Source organism: Bos taurus, chromosome 21 (genome assembly GCF_002263795.3).
Source record: "Bos taurus isolate L1 Dominette 01449 registration number 42190680 breed Hereford chromosome 21, ARS-UCD2.0, whole genome shotgun sequence".
Lineage (NCBI taxonomy): Eukaryota > Metazoa > Chordata > Mammalia > Artiodactyla > Bovidae > Bos > Bos taurus.
In genome coordinates this window covers 61,294,748-61,322,000 of record NC_037348.1, presented here as the reverse complement: position 1 = coordinate 61,322,000, position 27,253 = coordinate 61,294,748, and the positions used below count along the sequence as shown (strand labels likewise).

The 27,253-nt window shown below is 44.7% G+C and overlaps 1 protein-coding gene across 1 annotated transcript in view; it reads right to left on the bottom strand.

The window, feature by feature from the left end:
• The window catches only part of AK7 (adenylate kinase 7), a 68,187-nt gene that overhangs the window by 20,683 nt on the left and 20,251 nt on the right, over nucleotides 1-27,253 (bottom strand). The window contains exons 4-11 of the mRNA NM_001104972.3: nucleotides 22,705-22,799; nucleotides 14,746-14,856; nucleotides 10,388-10,468; nucleotides 8,825-8,913; nucleotides 6,733-6,823; nucleotides 4,969-5,046; nucleotides 3,334-3,483; nucleotides 202-330 (exon numbers count right to left, since the gene is read on the bottom strand). Of these exons, the coding sequence (NP_001098442.3) occupies nucleotides 202-330; nucleotides 3,334-3,483; nucleotides 4,969-5,046; nucleotides 6,733-6,823; nucleotides 8,825-8,913; nucleotides 10,388-10,468; nucleotides 14,746-14,856; nucleotides 22,705-22,799 (824 nt within the window). The remainder of the gene's footprint in view (nucleotides 1-201; nucleotides 331-3,333; nucleotides 3,484-4,968; nucleotides 5,047-6,732; nucleotides 6,824-8,824; nucleotides 8,914-10,387; nucleotides 10,469-14,745; nucleotides 14,857-22,704; nucleotides 22,800-27,253) is intronic.

Genomic DNA, 27,253 nt, shown 5'->3' with positions numbered 1-27,253 from the left:
CCATGAAAGATGCTTCCACCTTACGAAGGAAAACCCTTTGGGATTCTGTGTTTTCATAATAGGGGCTGACAACAAACTCCAGTTAAAATAACAAATCTCTTTGAAGGATGCCACAGAAGATCAGTGACTTCTTAATTATAAGACTAAGAAAAGGCATTTTTAAATTATTGAAATCCCCAATAAAGTTGCTAAAATTGTTACCAGTTTCGCTATGGCTTCAGAGATGACATCTTTCAATTTAATGTGGTGCAGTTTATAGTATTTGGCTAAAACTTCAGCGACGCTGGATTTTCCCACAGCAGGAGGACCGAGAATGCAAATCTTGATCGGCTAAAAGAGGAGAAAAGGGATGACACAGGGCCTCTGAATGATCTGCAGCTAAGCTAGATCTTTATTTCAAGGATCAGCCCTTTGAAGTCTCAGGATTCCGCAGGCCGGTTCACTGCTTCATCAAGAGCCCAGAGTCACTTTCTCTTGGTGTTTAATGAGCATCTACTATGTGTCCTGATCTGCGCATGGGGGACAAGACACAGCAAACTGTGCTCAGGAGCACCCTAAAAGTACTTAAAAACAAAAAAAAGCAAAGTAGTTGAGCATTACACACTACAATTTCACCTTTGCAGTGTTACCCCTGTAAAGACAGCAAAGACAGAGAAGAGTTTCTAGTCTACTCTTAGAAAGTGCTTAATTTATTGCCTCTTGAACATTGTTTCTGGATTAAACTTGGTCTTGAATTATCTTTTCCTTTTTAAACCAGTTAATTTATTCTAGTTTTTTTTTAAAAATACACCCATTAAAAAAAAATTTCCTCTGCTGAAAAACTTGCTTGGATGCTAAAGAAGCTCACTACATTCATAACTGGTGAGCAAATGTTTATTTCTAACAGAAATAAAAATACCGGTGACAAATAAGTCATTTCTTTTGAAATGGTTCAAATGGTTGTGAAACTGAAGCTTGGTATTTTGCAAGGCAAATTTTCAAAATTTTAAATTAAAAAAAAAATCATGCCAAAGAAAAGAAATTTCCATGGGCAGAGTGTCCATGTGCTTAAAGCTTACATAATTTCATACATGGAGTTGATTATCATGATTACTGCTATCATTATTAGTACTACTACTATTGTTATTACTATTTGTCAGGCTGTGAAGGGAGTGAGCAGAGGCCCTGCAGGGGTGCTGGGTAAGGTGTGGTGGACATGAATGATCTCGTCTGCTCAGGGGCAGGCTCTCAGGGTGATGGCGATGACCAAGGTGGTGGGCATGAGAGGGTAGGAGTCAGCAGAGCAACACTGGAACTGAGTCTTGATGCACAGAGCTGGGCTCCAAGGGGCACATGGTGCCTTCACCAAGACGTGAGGGCCGGTGGTCAACTGGGCAGGTTCACCTGCCTGTGTCACCCACACACCAAGAGTGGATCTGTCTCCTGGCGTAGGGATGCTCACCTTGTGTGCTGCGTGCTAAATTGCATCTGACTCTTTGTGACTCTATGGACTGTAGCCTGCCAGGCTCCTCTGTCCATGGGATTTTTTAGGCAAGACTACTGGAGTGGATCACCATTTCCTCCACCAGGGGATCTTCCCAACCCAGGGATCAAACCCATGTCTCCTGCGTCTCCTGCACTGAAGGTGGATTCTTTACCCGATGAGCCATCAGAGAAGCCACCTTATCAGGGTACAAAGCAGGAGCTGGTAGTTTACTCGTTTATAATGACAAGTAGGGTTGCCACTGGGCTCAGGACTCTCCAAGGGCTCGTGTTTGGTATATTACCCCTCAAGGCAGACACGTATAGAAAATAGTTTGATGAGCTTTGATCAGAGTGAGGAGAGTTGGATGAATGGACTGTTGAGTGGCAATAGATCAAGGTGGCTGAATGCACCTGGCTCTGCACAGGGCCGGCTTTGCTTTGTTAAAGGAATGGGATTGTGGGGGCCATTGGCTCAATGCCACCGGCATGGCATTGTCTACACTGCCCTCGGTCGTGTTTGCTGTTCTATGCTGCCATGCTCACCAACGCCCCAGGGATGGACAGACTCACTTTAATCTTTAGGTATGCTTACTCCTTCTATCATATTCTGTCCAGTTTTGCTCATCAGAAACCACATGGTCTCTTTAAGGTGTCTTGTCCTACCTCCACTCTGACTTGGTGTTGTTCTAAGTTGACCCACAGATGACAACACTAGTCTAACCTCTTGAGTTGCTCTGTGCTTCAGGACAGTCTCCAAGGACAGCCATCGTGGGTGTCTCAGATGCTTAAAAGCATCATCGTTTCTCTTGCAAGTTGGTACATCTTTTACTGATTCTCAACAAGGCATCATTTTCCAGAGAGTATGATTTTTAGGCTACAAATGCAACTCTGCTGGCTTTTGTTCAGTATTTCCATGCACAATGGCAACCTGAGGGCACCTGTTCCTCGTGGACTGTAGTTTTCTAAATGCTTTCTCCTGTCATATTCACTCTCATCTTGGGAAAGCCTCCCTGTGAGAAATCCAAAGATCTGGGCAAGTGCTGCCTTTACCTGACTTCAGAGATGGAGCTGTGGAGGCTCCACAGTTCGGCCGTTCAAGCTAAGTTGGCATCTTAGCTAGTCTGAATCCCTGACTAGCTGTGTGACCTTGAAGAAATTGCTCCATCTCTCTGAGCTTTGGTTTCCTCATCTGGAATATGGAGATAAGAATATCTACGGCAAGTTGTGATCGCTAAAACGATCAGAAGGGCCTTCTCTGCTGATTCAGTGGTTAAGATTTTGCCTGCCAATGCAGGAGGCGCAGATTCGATCCTTGGCTGGGGACCTAAGTTCCCACATGCCTTGTGGCCAAAAAGCAAAACATAAAACAGAAGCAATATTGTAACAAATTCAATAAAGACTTTAAAAATGATCCACATCAACAACAAAAATCTTAAAAAAAAAAAAAAATTAAAATGACCAGCAAATCCCCTGGCCAATCAGAAAAGATCAAAGTAATCATCAGCCTTCCCTACCTCCTACCTACCCAGATGGATACCCAGGTGAAACATGGACCATTGAGGGACCTGACATCTTCCCTTATAGAGACGGCTCTGTGACACTCAGTCTGGGGCTCACTATCATGTTCAGCTGGTGTCAAGCATAACGGTCATCAGTGTCAACTCAAAAATTTTTAATATTCGATTGGCAAGTTTCCAATAGAATATAGATGCGGATTGTTAGACCTGAACAACGGGTCAGACCTGATAAAGAACTTGAATTTAGAAATTCAGACATGTGAAAGAAAAGTACTTCCATTGGTGTAATTACACCAAAGCCTCATGTACTTTGCTTAAATCAGAAGCTTAAATAGGAAGTGGTTATAGTTACCAATAATCTTCTGCTTTGCTTGTACTCTTTGAGGATGCTGTTGATATTTTCCACAAATCCTGCTTGAGCGAACCATCGAATGTTAAAATTCTCCTTCACAAAGAGTGCTTCCATCCTCAAATTGACCAGTAAGTGGTCAATATTCTCTTGCTAAGAGAGAAAAGGACGTCAAAGACTTGTCTCCTGCCAGCCCCCTCCCCCGACAGTTATAACAAACCTAAATCACCGAAGTTATTGAAGAAAAATATGGACGCATTTGCTAAACATGAATGTCAGTGAAGACAGCTCTAAGTTTGATACTTTGGCCACCTGATGGGAAGAGCCAACTCATTGGGAAAGACCCTGATGCTGGGAAAGATTGAAGGCAGGAGAAGAAGGGGATGGCAGAGGCTGAGATGGTTAGACAGCATCACTGACTCAGTGGACATGAGTCTGAGCAAACTCTGGAAGATAGTGAAGAACAGGGAAGCCCGGCGTGCTGCAGTCCACGGGGTCGCAGAGAGTTGGACACGACTTAGCGACTGAATGACAAGTTTTGACAGAGCACCTGCTGTGAGACTCTGTGACCCCAAAGTCTCCCCACACTTGCTCTCTTGTGATGGGCGGTGTCCTGCCTTACACAGTTACACAAACAAAGAGTAGGGAGAGGGACTCCCTTGGTGGTCCAGTGGTTAAGGCTCTGTGGTTCCACTGCAGGAGGCATGGATTGGGCCATGCAGTGCAGCAAAAAAAAAAAAAAAAAAAAATGGTAGAGAGATACTAGAAGTGCAAGTGGAAGATTTCTTCCTTTAAAAAAAAAAAGGTTTTTAAAAACTCTACCAGTTTTTTGAGTATTGCAATCTCATGGTTCAAAATCCAAAAGAACAAAAAGTGCAGGGCAAACATACACACTACTATATACACGCAGATAACCAACAAGGGCCTAGTGTGTCATACACAGAACTCGACTCAGTATTTTGCAATAACCTAAGGGGGAAAGACTTTGAAAAAAAAAATAGATATATGTATATATAACTGAATCACTTTTCTGTACACCTGAAACGAACATCACAATGGAAATTAACTATACTTCACACTTAAAAAAAAAAATAGTAGAGGGGCAAAGTGCCCCCTTTGGCCCCAGTCACCATCCACCCAGTTCTGCTTCTCAGAAGCAAGCAACGATATCAGTCCTTTCGGAATCATGCCCAGTCAACTCTTTCGCTAGAATTTATTTCTTAAAGGAAGATTATATCCTAAAACAAGCTGGAAGAATGCACTGCATGGCTAAAACTGTCCTCTTCTTGTTGCAGTGATGAGATCAGAAATTCAGCCTCCTCTTTGAATTTTAGAAAGGAGGCAAAGAGAACAGCATCCAGTGTTTGTATAGCATTTTATACATTAGACAGCTTTCAAATATATTTTCTGATCATGATCTCTGAAGGATTTTCAGAGGGAAAACAAACAAAGAAAACAAAGAAAAAAAAAAAAACAGGCTCACAGAAGAGAAGAAGTTGCTACAGGTTAGAATTTCCACTGTAAAGGAGGAGCTGAAATGAACCCGCAAGCCAGATCCTCTGATTCCAGATCTCTCAAGAAGCAATACCTTCAGGAAAAGAGTAGGAAAAACACAAAAAAAATCTCTCATATACTAACTGTTAAGTCCTTGGTTAGGAAAGCATTTTCCTTGGGTACTTTCTGGATTTTCCCAGGGCCAGTACTTTTACTGATGCACTGTTAGAGAAAAATAGAAATATTATTTTGGTTGACCTGTAAGATTTTGATGTAAAATTTCTCAAACAAATGCAAACATAACTGAATACAAAAAAAATCTGCAAAGCAACAGGGGAGAGCCCTGAGGACATGAACTGGTTTATTAGTTCCACACAGAGCAAAGGATCCTCACGGCACAACAGGAACTGGACAGAGAGATGAATAAAGCCCGATCCCTGCCCTCAGGGAGCTCCCAATCTGAAAAGGGAGAGACAGACGGGTACTCAGATGCTGGTGTGTAATGTCTGATGTTAGGAATATGGAAACGAGGTGCTGGGGCTGCAGGGGAGGTGGGGTGGAGGTAGCGAGGGTGCAGAGGAAGAGGTCTGAGGTGAATCTTTATTTACTTGTTTTGGCCACACCTTTCAGCAAGCGGCGGGCTTCCCAGGTGGCTCAGTGGTAAAGAATCCTCCTGCCAATGCAGGTGGCACAGGAGACATGGGCTTGATTCCTGGGTCGGGAAGATCCCCTGGAGTAGGAAATAGCAACCCACTCCAGTATTCTTTCCTGGAGAACCCTGTGGACAGAGGAGCCTGGAGGGCTATAGTCCATAGTGTGGCACAGAGTTGGTCACGACTAAGCGACTGAGCACACACGCACTCGGCAGGAAGTACTTCCACCATCAGGGATCGGCCTGCACCTCCTGCAGCGCGAGCTCGAGTCCTAGCCCGTGGACCAGCGCGGAAGCCCCTGAGCTGAACCGTAGAGGTGAGTAGGGGTCAGTTCCCTGGCAGTTCAGTGGTTAGGATTCCACACTCTGACTGCAGAGGGCCCAGCTTCCGTCTCTGGTCAGGGAACTAAGATCCCACATGCTGCTCTGTGTGGGACCCTCCTCCCATAAAAGATGAGCAGGGGGTGCCCTGGGGAGGGGCAAAGGAAGGCTGCACTGGCTGAGCCAGCTGGGCCACAAGGTGACCTTTAGCCAGAGCAGCCTGGAGAGGAGAGGAGATCTTCAAAGATCAGAGCTCCTGGAAGCTGCCAGTAGGTTTGGAGAACTTGACCATTATCAGTACTCTGGGGCACAGGTCACAGATTCTAGTAGTCCGGTGTGTGATTTGTGTCTGAACCCTACAGTGGCCTTTTCTGCTCCTTTCCGTGCATATACTGGGGAGAGACTATCATGGTTGTAATTTCCCAGCATATGTATGCTGCTGCTACTGCTGCTAAGTCGCTTCAGTCGTGTCCGACTCTGCGACCCCACAGACGACAGCCCACCAGGCTCCCCTGTCCCTGGGATTCTCCAGGCAAGAATACTGGAGTGGGTTGCCATTTCCTCCTCCAAGCATACATATACTGCAGATGCAAATAGTAAGCTTCGGTTTTGTTGTTGTACAGACCCCGTGGACTGTAGCCTGCCAGGCTCCTCTGTCCATGGGATTTCCCAGGCAAGAACACTAGAATGGGTTGCCATTTCCTTCTCCAGGGGCTCTTACTGATGCAGGGATCGAACCCAAGTCTCCGGCATTGGCAGGTGGACTCTTTACCACTGAGCCACCAGGGAAGCCCAAGCTTGGGTTTAAGGATATTCTATTTTAGGCCCCACCCCCACCCCACACCCAATCTTGTTAGCACCTCTGATTCCACCTTGAGGGGCTGGGGTAAAATGATTTAAGAGATGCCACCCAGCCTGGGATGACACGGCTATACCTTGACAAAGTCTTCCAGGGTGTGAACTGACTCGTCCACAGCCACCAGGTAGCGGAGCTTCGGCACGTGGTCTATGATGTTCTGTATCACTCTGCAGACCCACAGGGAGCATCATCCCCAGAGGGAGCAAACACAGGAGATGTTTGTTTATGTGAATAGGATTCGCTGATTGCTACCCCCATCACTCTGCAGACCCCCAGGGAGCATCATCCCCAGAGGGAGTAAATACAGGAGATGTTTGTTTATGTGAATAGGATTCGCTGATTGCTACCCCCACGGGCCAGGGGCTTTGACGATTTAGTGGATTATCTCACTTTCATTTTCCTACAAGGTCAAGGTTGGAATGATGGTCCCCAGGCTACAGAGGAGGAGGCTGGTAAAGAGTTAAGTGACATTTCTTGGGCTGAAGAGTTACTGGGAAGGTAGAAGGGCCAGGATTGGAAACCAGATCCATCTGCTTACAAGAGTAGCTGAGCCCTGTCAGGACTTGTGTCGATGAAGTCCGTTCACCCACTACCTCAATGAAGTCTCATGACAGTGCTTTGGGGAAGGTCTTTCACAAAGTAAGACATGAATTCACAGAAGCTATGACTCCTTAAGTCACATAGCATGGAGTGGCTTAGACTTCCCACCTTGGATTAATAATGAATGACGGCCAACATTTCTGAGGGCTTAATGCCATCAACCCTGTGCTGTGGGCTACCCCAGGTTTTACCCCACTGAATTCTCACAACACTCAAGTAAGGCTATTATCATCCCCATCTCACAAATGAGAAAATCAGACCCAGAGAAGTTAAGCAACTTCCCCAAACTCACACAGCTACTGAGGCAGAGCAGGGATTTGCACACAGATGAAAAACAATTCCCAAGAAACAACAGTGAAGAGAAGATTGTCACGAGACTGTGGATTCTACCTCTATCGTGGCTCCCTTTCTAGTCAAATGGAAATAAAACAAATGCACCTGTCTAAATCTCTATTTCATATTTGTTTTATATTAATTTCACAGAACATTGCCTCTTTTAGCTTCTTCCTTTGTTAAATATTTGACAATCTTCAAGAAATTAGCAGGGAAAAAAATTCTACCAAAAGGGCCCCTGAGTCCTTGTGTAATGGGAATAATTTAATTAATTTAATAATGTAAGATGCTTTCATATCTTTAAAACTTGATAACGTGGTAATGTAAAGTTTCTGCAGAAAAGAAGAGTCTGTCTCAGCCTCACCGTGTTCAGTGTTAATGTGGCCTGGAGCAGATTGAGGTTTTGAGTGGAGTCTGAAGCTTAGGGAATCCTTCTTTGAGAATAGTAATGAAGATTAAGTTTAGGGCTGTGGAAGGGACCCACGCAGGGGAAGGGTCCTGAAGTTTAAGTCTCATTGTTTCCCAGTAAATACTGCCTGGGATTGGGACTAAGTGACTAATGGAGAGAAAGAGAGGGATCTAGAAACCAGAGAAGGGGAATTCCCTAGCAGTCCAGTGGTTAGGGCTCCACACTTTCACTGCAGGGGGCATGGGTTCTATCCCTGGTCAGGGAACTAAGTTCCCACTAGCCACATGGCCAAATTTAAAAAAGAGAAGAGAGAGAGAGAAAGAAAAAGAAACCAGAAAGACTCTCAGAGAGGCACTGGTTCCTCCTGTGGGGTGAGCCAAGGGGATAACAGAATGAAGCTCTTGGAACTCGAAATGCAGGTGTGATGAATTGCAAATAAATTGAACCCATCTCTTACCTAGTGTTTAAGTCAGCATGTGCAAAGAAGGATATGGGGATCTGGGGATACTCTGTGAGTCTGAAAAACACTGGAAGATGTGCAACTGTGCTCCTAGGGTGAACTTGAACTTGAACTTGAACTTGCTGTCGGAAGTGGGGAACTCTTAGATAACAGACACTATTTCATCAGACACTATTTCAATAGTATTTCATCACTATTTCATCAGACAGACACTATTTCAAAGTGGAGCTGATAAAAGTACCGTTTACTTAGGGTTGCTGTGAAGAAGAAATACAATAATACGCATGAGGATCTTAGCACTTGGTAAGAAACAAACGCGTCGGTCAGTTAATTCTAGGGCAGTCACACGGCTGGGAGAACACTTACCCTGCTAGATCAAGAACGTGAATGGCTGGAATGACATTTGTACCATCTCCAAACACTGGTAATGCAGGGACTTCACCCAACCAAGCTAGCTAAAATAAAGAAAATCAAAAGCATTTTTCCCCAGTTCCATGTGCCTGACTATTACAGCTCACAAAGACAGCCATAGTTGGAGACATCCAAAAAGATCTATCTAACTGATGAAGTAATCAGCTTAAGATGTTTTATAAATCAGTTCTGATGAGATTTAGTTAATCAAATCCTATTAAAAGAAATAAAGTGCAACCTCAGGGCTGAAATACTTTTCATTAGCTATCTTTAGTAGTCATCTGCCTGTTATCTACATAGACAGAACATACTGCAGTATGTACAATGTCTTCAATTTTTATTTTTATGAGAATTAAAATTTCAAAGTACCCCCACTGGTTGGGGGTTATTATCATCAGTTTGTAGATGAAATGCTTAGTGGATAAAGTACCTTTCAGGAATTAGATTTCTGATAAGTCCTTTACACTGAATTTGAACCATGATCTTCACAGAGTCCAAATCCTTGTCTTTTCCCTTCATTAAACATTTCAGTAAATAGATAGTGTGGGTACTGTTTAATTATCCTGAGTGAAAGAGGTAGGGGTGGGGGCCTCAGCAGATCACTGGATATTTTGGACTTGGGGAAAACCATTTAAGGGCTTTAAGCAGGGAAGTGAAATGACTGGATTTGCTTTAGGATCCCCTGGAGAGGGAATGGCAACCCACCCCAGTATTCTTGCCTGGAGAATCCCATGGACAGAGGAGCCTGGTGGGCTGCATACAGTCCATGGGGTCGCAAAGAGTTGGACACGATGGAGTGACCAACACTTCCACTTTCACTTTCTTGTGAAGGGATGATAATGGGAAGTAAGAGTTTAAATGGAGAGACCTAAGCCATGTGAATGGCTGGAATGACATTTGTTTCATCTCCAAACACTGGTAATGCAGGGACTTCACCCAACCAAGCTAGCTAAAATAAAGAAAATCAAAAGCATTTTTCCCCAGTTCCATGTGCCTGACTATTACAGCTCACAAAGACAGCCATAGTTGGAGACATCCAAAAAGATCTATCTAACTGATGAAGTAATCTCGTCCAGAGAGGGTTTCGCCTAGTCAGTGGGTGGGGAGTTGGGAGTGCTGGGTTGAAGAAAGGGAAATTCTGGGGAGACTATCTCCATGGGGCTTGAGGATCTCGTGGTGGACGAGAAGGAGGGAGGAGTTGGGCTTTGGTTGGTGTAGCTGGGTGCAAGGTGGCCCACTTTTCTGATATGGGGCCCCGGGAAGAGCTGCAGATTTGGGAAGTGACCATAGATACAGTTTGGATTTGTGAAACACGCACGTTGAGGTGCTGGACCTGCAGAGGGAGAGGGAGTTCCACTGGACACTGATGTTTAAGTCAGTGGCACCAGTCATGGGATTGAATGGCCCAACCCTGGGAAAGATTTTCTTTTTAATGAAAAATAAATAAATTAGAAAAAAATAAATATTTAGAAATTTGCCATCTTAAAAAAAATCCTCATAGTTATAGAAAAGTCATACCTTAAAAAAAGCATGCAAGATGCCTCCTTCCATTCCATACTGAAGTCCAGCAGCAACTACATAAGTGGCGAATTTTCTGACCTATGAGATAAAATACAAAAGAAAAGCTAAACGTAGTATTATAAATCGCAGTGAATCAGATTATTTTAGTGATTTTTTTTTAAATGAGCAGTTTAGTAAGTCTCATCACCTCTTTCAAAAACTCCTAACATATTTTGTGTGCCTGGCCTCTTGTTAATCCTTCAGCTGATTAGAGCACGCTCATTGGTGTCCGAACTACAATTATCAGTACAGACAACCCCCACCCTACCACCACTGAGATTCGATTTGGGGCGGCTGGATGTTGCTAAGTTGAAGAGAGAATTGTGAAATGAAGATGGAACCCAAGTGAAGATGGAACCCAAGTAGAGATGGGAACACCCCCCAACCACCACCACCAGTATGAGAGAACTGGGGTCTTTGAGTGAACTTTGTGAAAAGTGAAAGTCGTTCAGTCCTGTCTGACTCTTTCCAAGTCCATGGACTATACCGTCCATGGATTTCTCCAGGCCAGAATATTGGAGTGGGTAGCCTTTCCCTTCTCCAGCGGATCTTCCCAACCCAGGGATTGAACCCAGGTCTCCTGCATTGCAGGTGGATTCTTTACCAGCTGAGCCAACAGGGAATTGTAATTGATCTATGTTCCTGTACAACTGGGCCAGTGGATAAGCAAGGCAAGGGCAAGGTGACCAGGTCCCCTAGCTCTTCCTGCCTGTCCTAGAGAACGCGATAACAAAAGTCCGCAAAGGATTTAAAAAGCTTATGAACTTGCCTCAAAATGCTAAATTGGCCCACTGCTGCTGCTGCTGCTAAGTCGCTTCAGTCGTGTCCGACTCTGTGCGACCCCATAGACGGCAGCCCACCAGGCTCCCCCGTCCCTGGGATTCTCCAGGCAAGAATACTGGAGTGGGCTGCCATTTCCTTCTCCAAAATTGGTCCATAGTCTGGTGTTTATAGTATAGTTTGTAACTATGAGTGTGATGGCTGCTGATGTGGTGACAGTAGATAAATACTGGACAACCAGCCCCAGGAACACAGTGACCACGTCTGTTTTGTTCATGGCTGTGAGACCAGCTCCTACCCACAGTGCCTGGTACACAGTAGGATCTTAACGGATGTGAGTTACAAGATTCTTTCCAAGGGTCTATCTACTTGATGAAAAACACTAGGTTAAAGAAGAGTTATTAGGATGAACACGTTGGCCAGAGCAACCTTATTTCCTAATTGTTCAGAAAAGAGTGGCTAACAAAGCTTGGGATAATTAATAGAGGAATGGATAAAGATGTGGTGCATATATACCATCGAATACTACTCAGCCCTAAAAAAAAACTAAATAATGCCATTTGCAGCTAGAGATAATCATACTTGGTGAAGTAAGTCAGAAAGAGAAAGACAAATACATATGATATCACTTACACATGGAATCTAAAATATGACCCAAATGAACTTATCTATAGAACAGAAACAGGCTCACAGACATATAGAATAGACTGTGGTTGACAAGGAGAAAGGGAGAAGAAAGAGGGGTGTACTGGGAGTTTGGTGTTGGTAGATGTAAACTATTACATTTAGAATGGGTAAACAACAGATCCTACTGTATAGCACAGGGAACTCTGTTCCATATCTTGTAATAAACCATAATGGAAAAGAAAATAAAGAATGAATGCATGTGTGTGTATACCTGAGTCTCTTGGCTGTACAGCAGAGATTGGGACAACATTGTATATTACCTATATTTTAATCAAGAAAAAATTTAAAAAGAAAAATAGGGACAAAAAACCCTAAATTTTGATTGTGTCATTTAGAGCATGGGACATATGTCATGTTCTTATAATAAAAAAAGATACTAAGATGATGCTGTTTCTCCATTTTATTTATTTATTTATGGCTACATTGCACAGGCACTCCGGATCTTAGTTCCCTGACCAGGGGTTGAGCCCATGCCCCGTGCAGTGAAAATGCAGAGTCCCAAACACTGGGCCGCCAGGGAATTCCCTTATTTCTCCATTTTAGATTGTCATTCACATTCCCTCGTAGCTCAGTCGGTAAAGAATTTGCTTGCAGTGCAGGAGACCCGGGTTCGATCTCTGGGTTGGGAAGATCCCCTGGAGAAGAAATGGCAACCCACTCCAGTATCCTTGTCTGGTAAATCCCACGGACAGAGGACCCTGGTGGGCTGCAGTCCATGGGGTCTCAAAGAGTCGGGCATGACTGAGCGACTAACACTCACTCCCATTATTTTTGCATGTGTGATCATGCCTTCTCAACCAGTGATCAAGAAATCATGGATTTTCCATTGGGACAGGTTTAATATAATATAGGATTTGGAGCTGGAAGAAATTTAGATTGTCTAGTCTAAACCCTTTTATATTGCCTGCTGCTGCTGCTGCTAAGTCGCTTCAGTTGTGCTCGACTCTGTGCGACCCCATAGACGGCAGCCCACCAGGCTCCCCCGTCCCTGGGATTCTCCAGGCAAGAACACTGGAGTGGGTTGCCATTTCCTTCTCCAGTGCATGAACGTGAAAAGTGAAAGTGAAGTCGCTCAGTTGTGTCCGACTCTTAGCGACCCCATGGATTGCAGCCCACCAGGCTCCTCCGTCCATGGGGATTTTCCAGGCAAGAGTGCTGGAGTGGGGTGCCGTTGCCTTCTCCATTATATTACCTACTTAACTCCAAAAGTTGAATGACTTGGCTAAGATCATAAGTTAATGGATTAGAATTCCTAATATCATATTTTTTTTTCTTCAAATATTTTATATTCACAGTGTTTGTATCGCCAAAGTAAAAAAGAAAAAAATTTACTAGAAGCACAGTTTTGGGAACAGAGTTCCTTGTGTAATATTCTCTGAGACCACTAGGTGTCGTCTTAGAACTATAATTACCTACCATTACTGACGGTCTCGTGACTATGGGAAAATAGCAGTGGATGAAAACTTAGAGGTTTGGGGGTTCCATACAAATGTACGTAAGTTAAATGAGGCTAATGATAGTATCACTTAATTCACAACGTTGTGAGGATTACCTATGAGGTATATGAGGATTACATGAGGTACTGTAAGTAATACATCTGGCATAGTGCCTGGTACACGGAAAGCAAGCTTTCAATTTTTAGCTTGTTATTGTTTATTCATCACCAAGGCATCCCTGTCATATAATTTGATATAGAGAAATTAAAAAATTTTACAATATATGGATTTCAAAATGATAAAAATTTTCTGCAAGTGAAGGCTAACAAGCTATTATCTTTGTTGAATTCTCAGCTAGAGGTATGTCAACAATCAGTGACATAGATGTGTCAAGATGAACTCTATTGAATGGTGGAGTTTTGGAGTCAGGAAAAAAATAACAAAACCCACAGGCTTTGGTGTCTGATGGATCCAGGTTTCAGTCACAGCTCCCTACCACTTGACACCTCTTTCCCACAAGCCTACCACTTGACACCTCTTTCCCACAAAGTCTGCATTTGTGAAATTAGAATAATTATGTACGTACACAGGGCTTTCCCTGTGTGGCTAAAACTCTACGCTCCTAACGCGGGGGGCGGGGGGGGGGGGGGGGAGGGGCGCGGCTGGTGAACTAGACCCCACATGTTGTTGCTGTTTGTTTGCTAAGTCACGTCTGACTCTTTTGTGATCCCCACGGACTGTAGCCCATCAGGCTCCTCTGTCCATGGGATTTCCCAGGCAAGAATACTGGAGTAGGTTGCCATTTCCTTCTTCAGGGGATCTTCCCGACCCAGGGACAGAAACCACGTCCCCTGCATAGGCAGGCAGATTCTTTACCACTGAATTACCTGGGAAGCCCCAAAGTGGGAATGAGGAAGAGGAAACTGCATTTCCCCCTTTTCCCAGACTCTATCTCATTTATTTCTTACAGCTACTCTGAAAAGTGCATATAAACCTCATCTTAGAGGGAATTCCCTGAAAATCCAGAGGCTAGGATTTGGTGCTTTCACTGCCAAGGGACAGGGTTCAGTCTCTGATTGGGGAACGAAGACCTTGCGCATCACACACACATTCCCACTCTTGAGTTATTTGCCTCTTCTCGACCTTTTGGATCTACACTGGGCTCTGCTGAGGACCCCACACAAGGCTTCCATCTTAGGGGGCTGGGCCAGAAGTTGGGCCAGGACACGGCCTCTCTGAAGGAGCCTGAAGCTTGGAGGTCTGTGAGTGTAAGGACGTGGGACCTAAATGCAGAGAGAGGGAGCCAGCTAAGATATGTATGCAGAGCATGTGGAATGGTCCTGAGCAGGGGCATTGCAAGCGGGTCCCAAAAGAGCTTTTCCTACTCAAAAGGTTCTACTACTTGAGACTTACGTTTTTCCCAAATTTGAGAACCATTTTTTCAGCATTTATGTGGTCCAGAAAATTAGGATGTTGCTTTCTTCTTCGATAATCCTCTTCAGTAAATGGGACCTCAGAGTCATCCTATGAGAGAAAAAAGCCCAGAGTCCATGCATTAGCACGATGGGAACTTCTTTTTTTTTTTAATAATTTTCTCTGCGCGCGCGCGCGCGCGGCCCAGGCCCCGCCCCACCAGGCCCCGCCCCCTTCTAGCCACGATGGGAACTTCTAAGCCCCAAGATGCTAGGGAAATCTGTACCATAGATTTCAGTTTATCCCTTTGATTCTCCAGGAAGAACTGCTGAACTGTCCCTCCAAGGGACTGTATAGGAATGTGAGTTGTGGAGAGACCAAGGGATGAACAGCTTAGTAGACTGTCTGGAAATATTTTTCATTCCTGATTCTTAGGATAAATTGATATCCTATCTGATGAATCCAGTTTTTAAAGCCTAAGACAGAAACTTGTGCAGGGTATGTTATTAACATGGAATTGACTTGAGGGAAAAGCCAGTATGGAAAAGAAGAAAAAAAACTTTCCTTTAAGCTCAAAGTGTTCTAAAAATTACTGCTTATTTCTACAGTGACTTAACTTCCTTGAAAATGTTTCAGCTAGTTAAATTCTACCTTTTTTTTTTTTTTTGACCACACCTCGAAGCTTGAGAGATTTCAGTTCCCTGACCAGGGCTCAAACCCAGGCTCCTGGTGGTGAGAGTTCTGAGTTCAACCACTGAACCACCAGGGACTTCCCCAAATTCTATCATTTACACTTCATCTAAACAGAATTTTAAAATTTAAATGTCTTCTTTTATTCTGTAGAGACGTGATTCTATAAAGACATTAGAAAACCTCATTTCTTAATAGTTCTTGATATGCATGTAGTTTCATTTACTCTTTTAATTTTATTTATTTTTGGCTGGGCTGGGTCTTCATTGCTTTGTGGGCTTTTCTCTAGTTGCGTCGAGTAGGGGCTATTCTCTGGCTTTGGTACTCGGGCTCCTCATTGCCACGGCTTCTCTTGTTGAGGAACACAGGCTCCAGGGCTCGTGGGCTCAGCAGTTGTGGTGCATAGGCTTAGTTGCTCCTCGTCATGGGGAACCTTCCTGAATCAGGGATTGAACCCGTGTCTCCTGCATTGGCAGGCAGATTCTGACCCACTGAACCACCAGGGAAGATCCCTGCAGTTTCATTTTTAAAATCTAAATTGTGAGGCTTTTTTTTCCTTCTTCTTCTTTTCCATACTGCCTCTTTCCCTCAAGTCAATCCCATGTTAATTAGAAGATACCCTGTGCAAGTTTCTGTCTTAGGCTTTAAAAACTGGATTCATCAGATAGGATATCAGTTTGTCCTAAGAATCAGGAATGGAAAATATTTCCCGACAGTCCACTGAGCTGTTCATCACTTGGTCTCTCCACAACTCACGCTCCTAGAGTCCCTCGGAGGGACAGTTCAACAAAAACTTCCTGTAGAATAAACGGAGAAACTGAAATCCATGGTACAGATTTCTCCCCAATCCATGCAGATTTAGAGGTCCTAATTGGAGTAGGATTTCTGATATTTTTTTTTGACCGAGCTGCACAGCATATGGGATCTTAGTTCCCTGATCAGGGATTGAACCAGTGCCCCGTGCCATGGAAGCACACAGTCTTAACCACTGGACCTCCAGGAAAGTCCAAGGATTTAAAAAAATACAGTCTAATCAGAAGCCTTCCAATCACATCACATTGCTCTAAGATAAATAACTGGACAAAAGCATCTGAGTCCAGGGCTTATCCAAAATTAATCAGAGAGGAAGAACAAACACAAGGATGAGAACCCTGAGGCATAACAATTGTTGGCAGGTTTGGGAAATGGGAAGAAGGGCTGAAATGACTGGAGCCACGCTGGGGATTGGGAGAGGAAGAGGTAGGCAGTGCCAGGCTGCCAGGGTTTGTGGACCAGGTGAAGGAGTTTAGATTCATCCTAAAGGCATGGGAAGGCATGGAGGATTTTCAGCATTTTAAGCAGGACTATAACCTTACCGACTTAATGGACATGAACTTGAGCAAACTCCAGGAGATAATGGAGGACAGGGAAGCCTGGTATGCTGCCGTCCATGGGGTCGCAAAGACATGACTTAGCGACTGAACAACAACAACAGTAGCATGATCTGAATTATATTTGAACAAGATCACTTAAGCTGTTTGTTGGAGACTGCCTTGGAAGGATGTGATGGCAGCTGCCAGTTCCGAGGCCATCCTGGTAGCGCACAGATACAATGAGAACAGGATGGATTTAGGAGACATTTCGGATGAGGAATTAACAGAACTGAGTGATGAACTGACTGATGGATGGAAGGGAGAGAAGGTGAGCAGTGGACATGGTGGACACTACTGGGAGAAAGACTGAGAAAGAGTGAGTTTTGGGGGAAGATCCAGTTAGTCCACCCCAATTCTGTGTCCATAGTAGATACTCAATGAACACATGTCATCTAATTAGCAGACCTCTTAAATATACCCAGGGACTCCTATGTAGGACTGCCAGATAAAATAGAGGCTGCTGCTGCTAAGTCGCTTCAGTCGTGTCCGACTCTGTGCGACCCCATAGATGGCAGCCCACCAGGCTCCCCCGTCCCTGGGGTTTTCCAGGCAAGAACACTGGAGTGGGTTGCCATTGCCTGCTCCAATGCGTGAAAGTGATGTCGCTCAGTCGAGTCCAACTCCTGGCGACCCCATGGACTGCAGCCCACCAGGCTCCTCCGTCCATGGGATTCTCCAGGCAAGAGTACTGGAGTGGGGTACCATTGCCTTCTCCACCCAGCTAAATTTGAATGTCAGATAAACAAATATTTTTTCAAGTATGAGTATGTCTTAGGGCATGAGATACACTTACGTGACACATTATTTGCAGTTTATCTGAAATTTAAATTTACCTGGGTGTCCTGTATTTTTAGTAGCTACATCTGGCAATCCTAGTCACAGCAGATCTATAATCAGCTTTGCTTTCAGGATGGACTGAGTGCCAGCATCTCCCTGGTCCTAGTGACAGTGACATGGTGGCCAGCCTGCCGAACTGACCTTCCTGCTCCCTGTGACTGGCTGCCCAGTGCCCTCTGGGCCTTGTAGCACCCTCAGTCCTTACGGCAGTGACAGAAACAGTTACGTTTCAGGTGACCTGGTTCTCTGGTCACAGGTCTGGACAGCCAGCCAGTGTCTCCCCTGCACTCTGAGACTAAGACTGGGCCACCCTCTCTGGCCAGCTGCACTGGGCCCGTAAGGTCTAGCCAATCCTGGGCTGCAGGCTTCGAGCTGTCATCTCCAATTCCTGGTTGGGACTGAGATCTGGTTTGTACATTTCGAAACTTCCCTACCGATTGTGGGGCTATGTTCCCTCTAGTCCTTAAATTTCCCATGTTACAAACAAATGACAAATAAAATGTCTTTTAAACTTGCATCTTTTATACAGGTTCTAGTCTCTTGCAACCATTTGTATCAGTCACTCTTCCAGTAAGTGATGAGTCGCCGTATTGTCGGCATAAAACCAGGACTCTTCTATTGTTGTGTATTGATGTGTGTTGCCATTTCTGGAAACTGCCTGCCTTATTAACACCTCATTACAATCAACAGGCTCACTGATAGGCCTCATCTTCATAGGAAGCAGAGAACTGACTCTGTAGTCATCTCCCTTTTCTTCAAGGACTTTGGGTGGACCTGTTGTCCGCTAAGACTCTGGGGGACCCTCTTTTTAATCGGTCATTGTGTTTGACTCCCCATGTGATCACTTGCTGGACTCTTTCCCCCCTGGTCATTATTCTCTTTCTCCCACCTGGTCCGTATGTGTGATGACAGATCCCATCTGCTCTTCTGGGCTATCTAGTTAAGCCAATGTCATCTCTGGTCCCCCCCTTCACTCAGTATAAAAAACCAAATACATAGCTATACTTTTATTACTATTTTTAAATTTTTGGTGTTACCCCATGGCATGTGGGACCTTAGTTCTGCAACCAGGGATCAAACTTGTGCCCTCTGCATTGGAAGATGGAGTCTTAACTGCTGGACCACTGAGGAGGTCCCTATACTTCTAAAACAGATACTATGGAAAAAACCTGGGTATATTAAGATTCTCCAACTTATTAAAATTGTATAATATTTACAAATGAAAATATTCTATTCTACTTACCCTTTTGTATTAAAACTATCTTAAATGCACCATAAAGAAAGCTGAGCACAGAACTGATGCTTTTGAACTGTGGTGATGGAGAAGACTCTTGAGAGTCCCTTGGACTGCAAGGAGATCCAACCAGTCCATTCTAAAGGAGATCAGTCCTCAGTGTTCATTGGGAGGACTGATGTTGAAGCTGAAACTCCAATATTTTGACCACCTGATGCAAAGAGCTGACTCATTGGAAAAGACCCTGATGTTGGGAAAGATTGGGGCTGGAGGAGAAGGGGACGACAGAGGATGAGATGGTTGGATGGCATCACCAACTCAGTGGACATGGGTTTAGGTGGACTCCGGGAGTTGGGTGATGGACAGGGAGGCCTGGCGTGCTGTGATTCATGGGGTCGCAAAGAGTCAGACACGACTGAGCAACTGAACTGAACTGAACTAAATGCAGTTTTGTATTTGTTTAGATGTTTTTGGCTACAAATAACAAAAACTGGAACTCAAAATGTCCTCAAAAGTGCGAGGAGGCATTGTTTCCCATGAGTAACATCCCCAAATGGAGCGCCTCCAGGTGTCGTGCGATGGGCGTCTTCTCTGCCCTCTGGACGCCTTTTTCAGCCTGTGGCCCTCAGGGTGCGGCCTTCCTCTTCAGGCACAGAAGATGTCAGCAGCAGTTTCAGGTGTCAGAGCCAGGCACGACAGCATCCCCAGAGGGACGAAGGCTGCATCTTGCTTAAGTCTCCCTTCGTTAGGGATGAGCCCTTCCCTGAGGAGCCTGGACTCAGCTGACTTCCTGGGCTCAGAGCTAGACGGCATCTCCCAGGCTTCCTTGCAGTTGGGTGTGGCCACATGACTGGATAGAACTGGAGTTGGAACAACAGACCGGTTCAAAATGAGAAAGGAGTATGTCAAGGCTGTATATATTGTCACCCTGCTTATTTACCTTATATGCAGAGCACATCATGAGAAATGCCGGGCTGGGTGAAGCTCAAGCTGTAATCAAGACTGCCGGGAGAAGTATCAACAACCTCAGATATGCAGATAATACCACTCAAATGGCAGAAAGCAAAGAGAAACTAAAGACCCTCTTGATGAAGGTGAAAGAGGAGAGTGATAAAGCTGACTTAAAACTCAACATACAAAAAACTAAGATCATGACATCTGGTCCCATCACTTCATGGCCAATAGATGGAGAAAATGAGGAAACAGCAGCAGATTTTATTTTCTTGGGCTTGAAAATCACTGTGGACTGTGACTACAGCCACGAAATTAAAAGATGCTTACTCGGAAGAAAATCTATGACAAACCTAGACAGCATGTTGAAAAGCAGAGACAGCACTTAGCTGACAGGGGTCCATATAGTCAAAGACATGGTTTTTCCAGTAGTCATGTATGGATGTGAGAGTTGGAGCATAAAGAAGACTGAGAACTGAATAATTTATGCTTTCAAGTTATGGTGCTAGAGAAGACTCTTGAGAGTCCCCTGGACGGCAAGGAGATCAAACAAGTCAATCCCAAAGGAAATCAACTCTGAATAACCATTGGAAGGACTGACGCTGAAGCTCCAATACTTTGGCCACCTGATGCAAAGAGCTGACTCACTGAAAAAGACCCTGATGCTGGGGAAGACTGAGGGAAAGAAGAGAAGGGGGCAACAGAGGATGAGACGGTTGGATGGCATCATCGACTCAGAGGACATGAGTTTGAGCAAACTCTAGGAGATGGTGAAGGACAGGGAGGCCACAGTCCATGGGGTCGCAAAGAGTCGGACATGACTGAGTGACTGAACAACAACAAAAAATCGTTTAAAAAAAAAAAAAAACCATGGTGGGAGGATGAGAACATGCCAAAGGGACACAGAAGCTAACACTGGAGCCATTTCCCCATATTTTCTTTGGAGGAACCATCTCTTCCCCACTCTTGGCCTATTTAGTTCAGGAGGCTGATCATTCCTGCCTCTAGATGTAGGTACATGATCCCAGGTCTGGTCAATCAGAGTTCTCCATTCCCCCAGTCACAGTGACTGATTCATGGTTAGGCCTGTGACGTAAGACCTGGAAGAATGGCATATTCCAGAGCTGGGAAGGGATATGGCCTAAAGGGAGAAGAGAAGTAAGCTCTAGGGATATAAGCCTGGGAGCTCCTGGGGGCCAGAAGGAGTGGAGACCTTACCCAAGAATAAGCCTAGAGGAGAAAAGAAGCAATTGAAGGGAGAGAAAGAGTAGGTTAGTTCTGAGCACTGTTTAAGCCCCTAGATACAGCTGAACCTGAAGCCCATGGTCTGACTACCCAGTTATGAGTCAATAAACCCCCGTTTTGCTTAAGTCTGTATGAGTTTGTTAATAACTGAAGGAGTGAGGACAATCAATCAAGCCAGTGAAATGATCAGCCAGTCAAGTGACCAATGACTGTTTTGTAGCAGACGCTTTACTAGATACTCTGAGGGTTGGAACTCCAACAGGAATAAAGTGACAGGCCTGCTCCTTGAGGCGATGGCAACCAAGTGGAGGAGGTGAGTGAGATTCACAAGAAACGGACAGAAACCCTCCGGTTCCTGCCCTCGAGGACCTCTGCGTCCACTGAGGGAGAGAGAATTAAACAAATAAATGACCTCTGACGCAAGGAGTGTGATAAATGCGTAAATACTTCCTTGTTATAAATAAAGCATTCCACTGAGTCTAACACGTGCCTTTTTCCCTCCCCATTTTAACATCTCTGAGATTGGAATGTGTCCTGTCATCACTGGCTTATCACAACATGCTCAGCCAGGAAGCATCCGCCGTGCCGTCCTCGTTGGAGCCCGGGTCACCTTGGGGTCGCCTTGAGCACATATCATCTTTATACTGACTTAGGTACTACACATGTTGGTCTAATTGCCTTTTAGGATGTCTTTTCAAAGATTATAGTGTGATTCAGTACTGGGATGAAAAGGCAGTTCACAGGCACAGAGGCATGGAGACAAAGCAGCAAAATCTGATATCAGCGGACAAGTCTGATGATATCAGCTTTATAGCAAAGTGTGTGCTCAGTCGTGTCTGAGTCTTTGCAACTCCACAGACTGTAGCCTGCCAGGCTCCTCTGTCTATGGGATTTCCCAGGCAAGAATATTGGAGCGGGTTGCCATTTCCTCCTCCAGGGGATCTTCTCTACCCAGGGATCGAATCTGTGTCACCTGGGTCTCCTGCATTGGTAGGCAGATTCTTGACCACTGCACCAGCCCAAGAATCAAACCCTTGCATTGTGAGTGTGGAGTCTTGGCCACTGGACCACCAGGGAAGCCCCTGAACTCTGAGTTTGAAGAAGTTTGGGGAATACTAGAACCACTGAATTTGCTTATATTTTTGCTTATATTTTGTATTTGCTTATATTTTCCCTTTTAATGTATGCATGGGAATATACACGATAAAAATATAGGTACAGGTTAAGTCTAAAAGAGCACGCTTTTAATACATTTAAAATAAAAAGTGATAAGGTTTGTTATAGTTGGACAGGCAGCATTTTCCTCTTCTTTCTCAGGGCCTTCTAAAACAACGTGGCTCCTTGGAATGGAGTGGCTTGGAGCCCATGAACTCTCAGTTCAGTCGCTCAGTCCTGTCCGACTGTTTGCAACCCCAGGCTAACATGCAGCACACCAGGCTTCCCTGTCCATGAACGCTGCGGAGTGCTTATTAAGGGGCAGAGTTCAGGAGTGTAAGCACATTGAAAACTGTAGAAAGCTCCTTCCACGTGCGGATTAGAAGGTACGGAGGCAGAAATGCTGCACAGAAGAAAAGCTAGCGCACTACTTACCGGGTCCAGGGGTTTGGACCGCGCCCAGGTCATCACCGTGGAGACCAAAATAAACACCTTCCGCTTTTCGAAATGGCTGGTTTCTTCATTCAGGGCTGGGGAGCCAAAAAGCGGAGTGGTTACTTGGATCCATGCAGAACGTGTTAAAATGCTGTGCACTTTTCATTACCAGTCTGACTTGAAGTGACTTCTCTTTCAAGCAGCGACTTAACACCAGGGGGCGCCCCCTCTGACGCCTCACTGCCCCTCCTAGTCTCTGCTCCCGGCCGCCTCACTCCAGCCATCCGACTTGCTCAGCGCCCAGCTCACAGTCCAGCCCCTTCCTATTTCCCGGCCTGCAGCGGTGTGCTTCCACCTTTAGGAGGGCCCGAGATACTAGTAATTAAAGCTGACATGGTGGTGTTTTAGTCGCTTAGTTGATGTCCTACTCTTTGCGACCCCCATGGACTGTAGCCTGCCAGGCTCCTCTGTCCATGGGATTCTCCAGGCAAGAATACTGGAGTGGGCAGCCATTTCCTCCTCCAGGGGATCGTTCTGACCCAGGGATGGAACATGCGTCTCCTGCATTGCAGGCAGATTCTTTACTGAACGAGCCACCAGGGCATGAATGGCAACAATTCATGGGCTTTAGTAAATAATTCCTGGTGTCTCAAATGGTAAGAAATCTGCCTTCAAAGCAGGCGATTGGGTTCAATCCCTGGGTTGGGAAAATCCCCTGAAGGAGGGCATGGCAACCCACTCCAGTATTCTTGCCTGGAGAATTCCATGGACAGGGGAGCCGGGCAGGCTACAGTCCATGGGGCTGCAAAGAGTCAGACAAGATTGAGCAACTAACACACACATGCACTGAATTCTTACCATCAGGAGGTAGATGCTAACAGCTCTGTTTTTATAGAAAAGGGAAGGGAAGCACACTTCCCATTTGCCCAGAGTCATGGAATGAAGCCGTGGGACAGAGTCCAGTTCTAGAAGCCTGGTTGTCTGGCCTGTGGTCCCCACTATGTCTCTTCTCGGGCTTCATGGAGAGTGGAGTGGGAGGCCTGAATCAGAAGGCTAGGCCTCTCTGTTTTTTAAAAATCTTGAAAAAAAATTTAAATATAGCTAACTTTCAATGTTATGCTAGCTTCAGATGTACAGCAAAGTGATTCAGTTGTATCCATCTATACCTATACAGCTTCCCTGGTGGCAAGTGGTAAAGAATCCAACTGCCAATGCAGGAGATGCAGGTTTGATCCCCTGGTTGGGAAGATCCCTGGGGAAGGAAACGGCAACCCACTCTAGTCTTGGTTGGGAAATCCCATGGACAGAGGAGCCTGGTGGGCTATTGTCCATGGGGTTACAAAGAGTTGGATACTCTTAGCAACTAAAAATAAAACAAAATCTATATCTATAAATTCTTTTTTTTTTCAGAATCTTTTCCATTATAGGTTATTATAAGACCGTGACTACGGAACCCTGTGCTATACAGTAGATCCTTGTTGTTCATCTAGTTTATATATAATAGTGTGTACATGTTAATCCTGAACTCTTAAGTTATCCACCCCCCACCAATCCATAACCATAAGTTTCTTTTCTGTGTCTGTGAGTCTATTTTTACTTTGTAAATAAATTCATTTACATTTTTTAGGCTTTCATGTATAAGTGATATCTTGTGATATTTGTCTTTCTCTAACTTACTTCACTTAGTATGATATTCTCTAGGTCCATCATGTTGCTATAAATAGCATTATTTCAATCTTTTTTTTTTTTAAAGGGACCAGGCCCTCTCATGATTTCACATAAAGCAGTGCTATTCAGCTTAAGTCCTTGTGGAAAGAAGTAATTTTTCACCCCCCGAACTGTCCCTGGCTGGGATAGAGCAGTCCATGAGCGGTGGCTAGGGGCTGTGGGTGGAAGGTTTTGGTAACACCTCAATGCTTGATTATGAACAATATGTAGACACTGGAATTTAGAATAGTGGTGGATTGGACCCATGAGTATTTGGTATCCAAAAGGTTTGTTATTTTCCAGGAGGGCTCTCCACACATTTAAGCATTGGAGTGGAGTGGAACTCACTGTCGTGTCTGACTTTTTACAATCCATGGACTGTAGCCCACCAGGCTTCTCTGTCCATGGGATTTTCCAAACAAGAATACCAGAGTGGGTGGCCATTTCCTCCTCCAGTGGATCTTCCCAAACCCAGGATCAAACTCAAGTCTCTTGAGTCTCCTGAACTGGCATGCGAATTCTTTACTGCTGAGCCACCGAAGAGTTCCCCATGAAAAGAATTGTGGTATCAAAGTTTGAGAACCTGGGGCAGGCGATAGATGGGTCCCTGGGGCAAAGAGTTGGAAATTTGTTCTCTGTGATCCGATGTTGTTGTTCAGTTGCTAAGTCATGTCTACTCTTTGCTACCCCATGAACTGCAGCACGCCAGGCTTCCCTGTCCTTCACTATCTCTCTGAGTTTGCTCAAACTCATGTCCACTGAGTCGGTGATGCCATCCAACCATCTCATCCTCTGTCACCCCCTTCTCCTCCTGCCCTCAATCTTTCCCACGATCAGGGTCTTTTTCCAATGAATTGGTTCTTTGCATCAGATGGTCAAAGTATTGGAGCTTCAGCATCAGTCCTTCCAATGAATATTCAGGGTTGATTTTCCAGTAGTCATGTATGGATGTGAGAGTTGGACTATAAAGAAAGCTGAGCACTGAAGAATTGATGCTTTTGAACTGTGGTGTTGGAGAAGACTCTTCAAAGTCCCTTGGACTGCAAGGAGATCCAACCAGTCCATTCTAAAGGAAATGTCCTGAATATTCATTGGAAGGACTGATGCTGAAGCTGAAACTCCAATACTTTGGCTACCTGATGCAAAGAACTGACTAATTTGAAAAGACCCTGATGCTGGGAAAGACTGAAGGCAGGAGGAGAAGGGGACGACAGAGGATGAGATGGTTGGATGGCATCACTGACTCAATGGATATGAGTTTGAGTAAACTCTGGGAGTTGGTGATGGACAGGGAGACCTGGCATGCTGCAGTGCATGGGGTCTCAAAGAGTCGGACATGACTGAGCAACTGAACTGAACTGAACTGATTTCCTTTAGGACTGACTTGGTTTGATCTCCTCGCTGTCCAAGTGCCTCTAGATAAGAGACCACCTATTTTTCTCATTCTTGAAGTCAGGAGACCTCCCTTAGTATGCACAGGATGCACAGAAAGGCTCCCTGGAGGTCAGAAAGGGAGGGGGCACCACACTGCAGTAAGTGATGCTCACTACCCATGGGCCTCTTCGGTGGATTCCATCTTGGCTGAGAGATGTGCACGCACACATGGGAGGATCCTGAGATACACCAAATATGGACTCTGAATCTGGCGAATCAAAATGATTCCACTTGTGTCTATCCACACTTACTTGTACTCTTTCCTCCTAATAAGCATTTTACTTGTTTCACTACTCTCCATCTTCATGGGAATTCATTTCTGCAAAGCCAAGGGGCCATGGCCTTGTCACTGACCCCTGGTCTAGTGGCTAGGACTAGATGCTCTCACCACCTCGATTGACCTCAATCTCTGGCCGGGAACTGAAACCCCACTCCAAGCCTCTGCAGGCTGAGGCCACCCTATCAAACCTACCATGTTCCCGTGATGATTAGTGAGAGGGATCCTACAAGGTGCTGAGGCTCATCTGTTATAGCAGGAAGTCAGTGGTTAATGTCTAAAATTCATAATCAAAGGACATCAGTGCAGGCATTTTTGTGTGTGTGTATTAAAAGGAACAAGTGGGTTAAATGAGGTTCCTTTGGGGGAGTAAGGATGGGATGGGAAAGAAATGCACGAAATTTTTTTTTTCTTCTAAATCCTCCTGTGCTTTTTTAAATTTTTGAAATACGTCCAGGTTTTATAGCAGAAAAGAATTAAAATTTAAAGAAAACTCTGAGTATGTATTAAACAGAAAAAATCAATTTCCAAAGACCAGCACAAAATGAGAACTCAGTAAACATTAGGTCTGATTATTATTTTAGGTGGTGCAATTATACATCATCTGTCGATATTTGCAAAGGGACAAAATGTGGGGAGTAGGCAATTATAAAGCTCTGTTCTGAAATATGACACACTGCTCATGTTTTTGATTTGTATCTGAATGAAACTTAGGCCCACAGTGATAAATGAGAAATCAAACATTCTAAGCTCCTGAGGACTTCCGCACAACCCAGAGAGAGTACTTTCCCATCATTATTTCTCTGAATATGGTACAGATATTCCTGAAGCTTCATTCCATTTCTTTGAACATAAGCCAAAATACAGTTCTTCTCTTTTCTTATTCAGGGGTTGGCAAGGTACTGCTTGTTTTTGTAAATAAAGTTTTGTTGGATGGAACTTCCCTAGTGGCCCAGTGGATAAGATTCCATGCTTCCAAAGCAGGAGGCCTGGGCTTGACCTTTGAACTAGATCCCCCATGCTGCAACTAAGACCTGGAGCAGCCAAATAAATAAATAAATATATTTTTTTAAGTTTTATTGGAACCCGGTTCATTCATTTACTTTTTTGTCTATAGTTGCATTTGTGCTA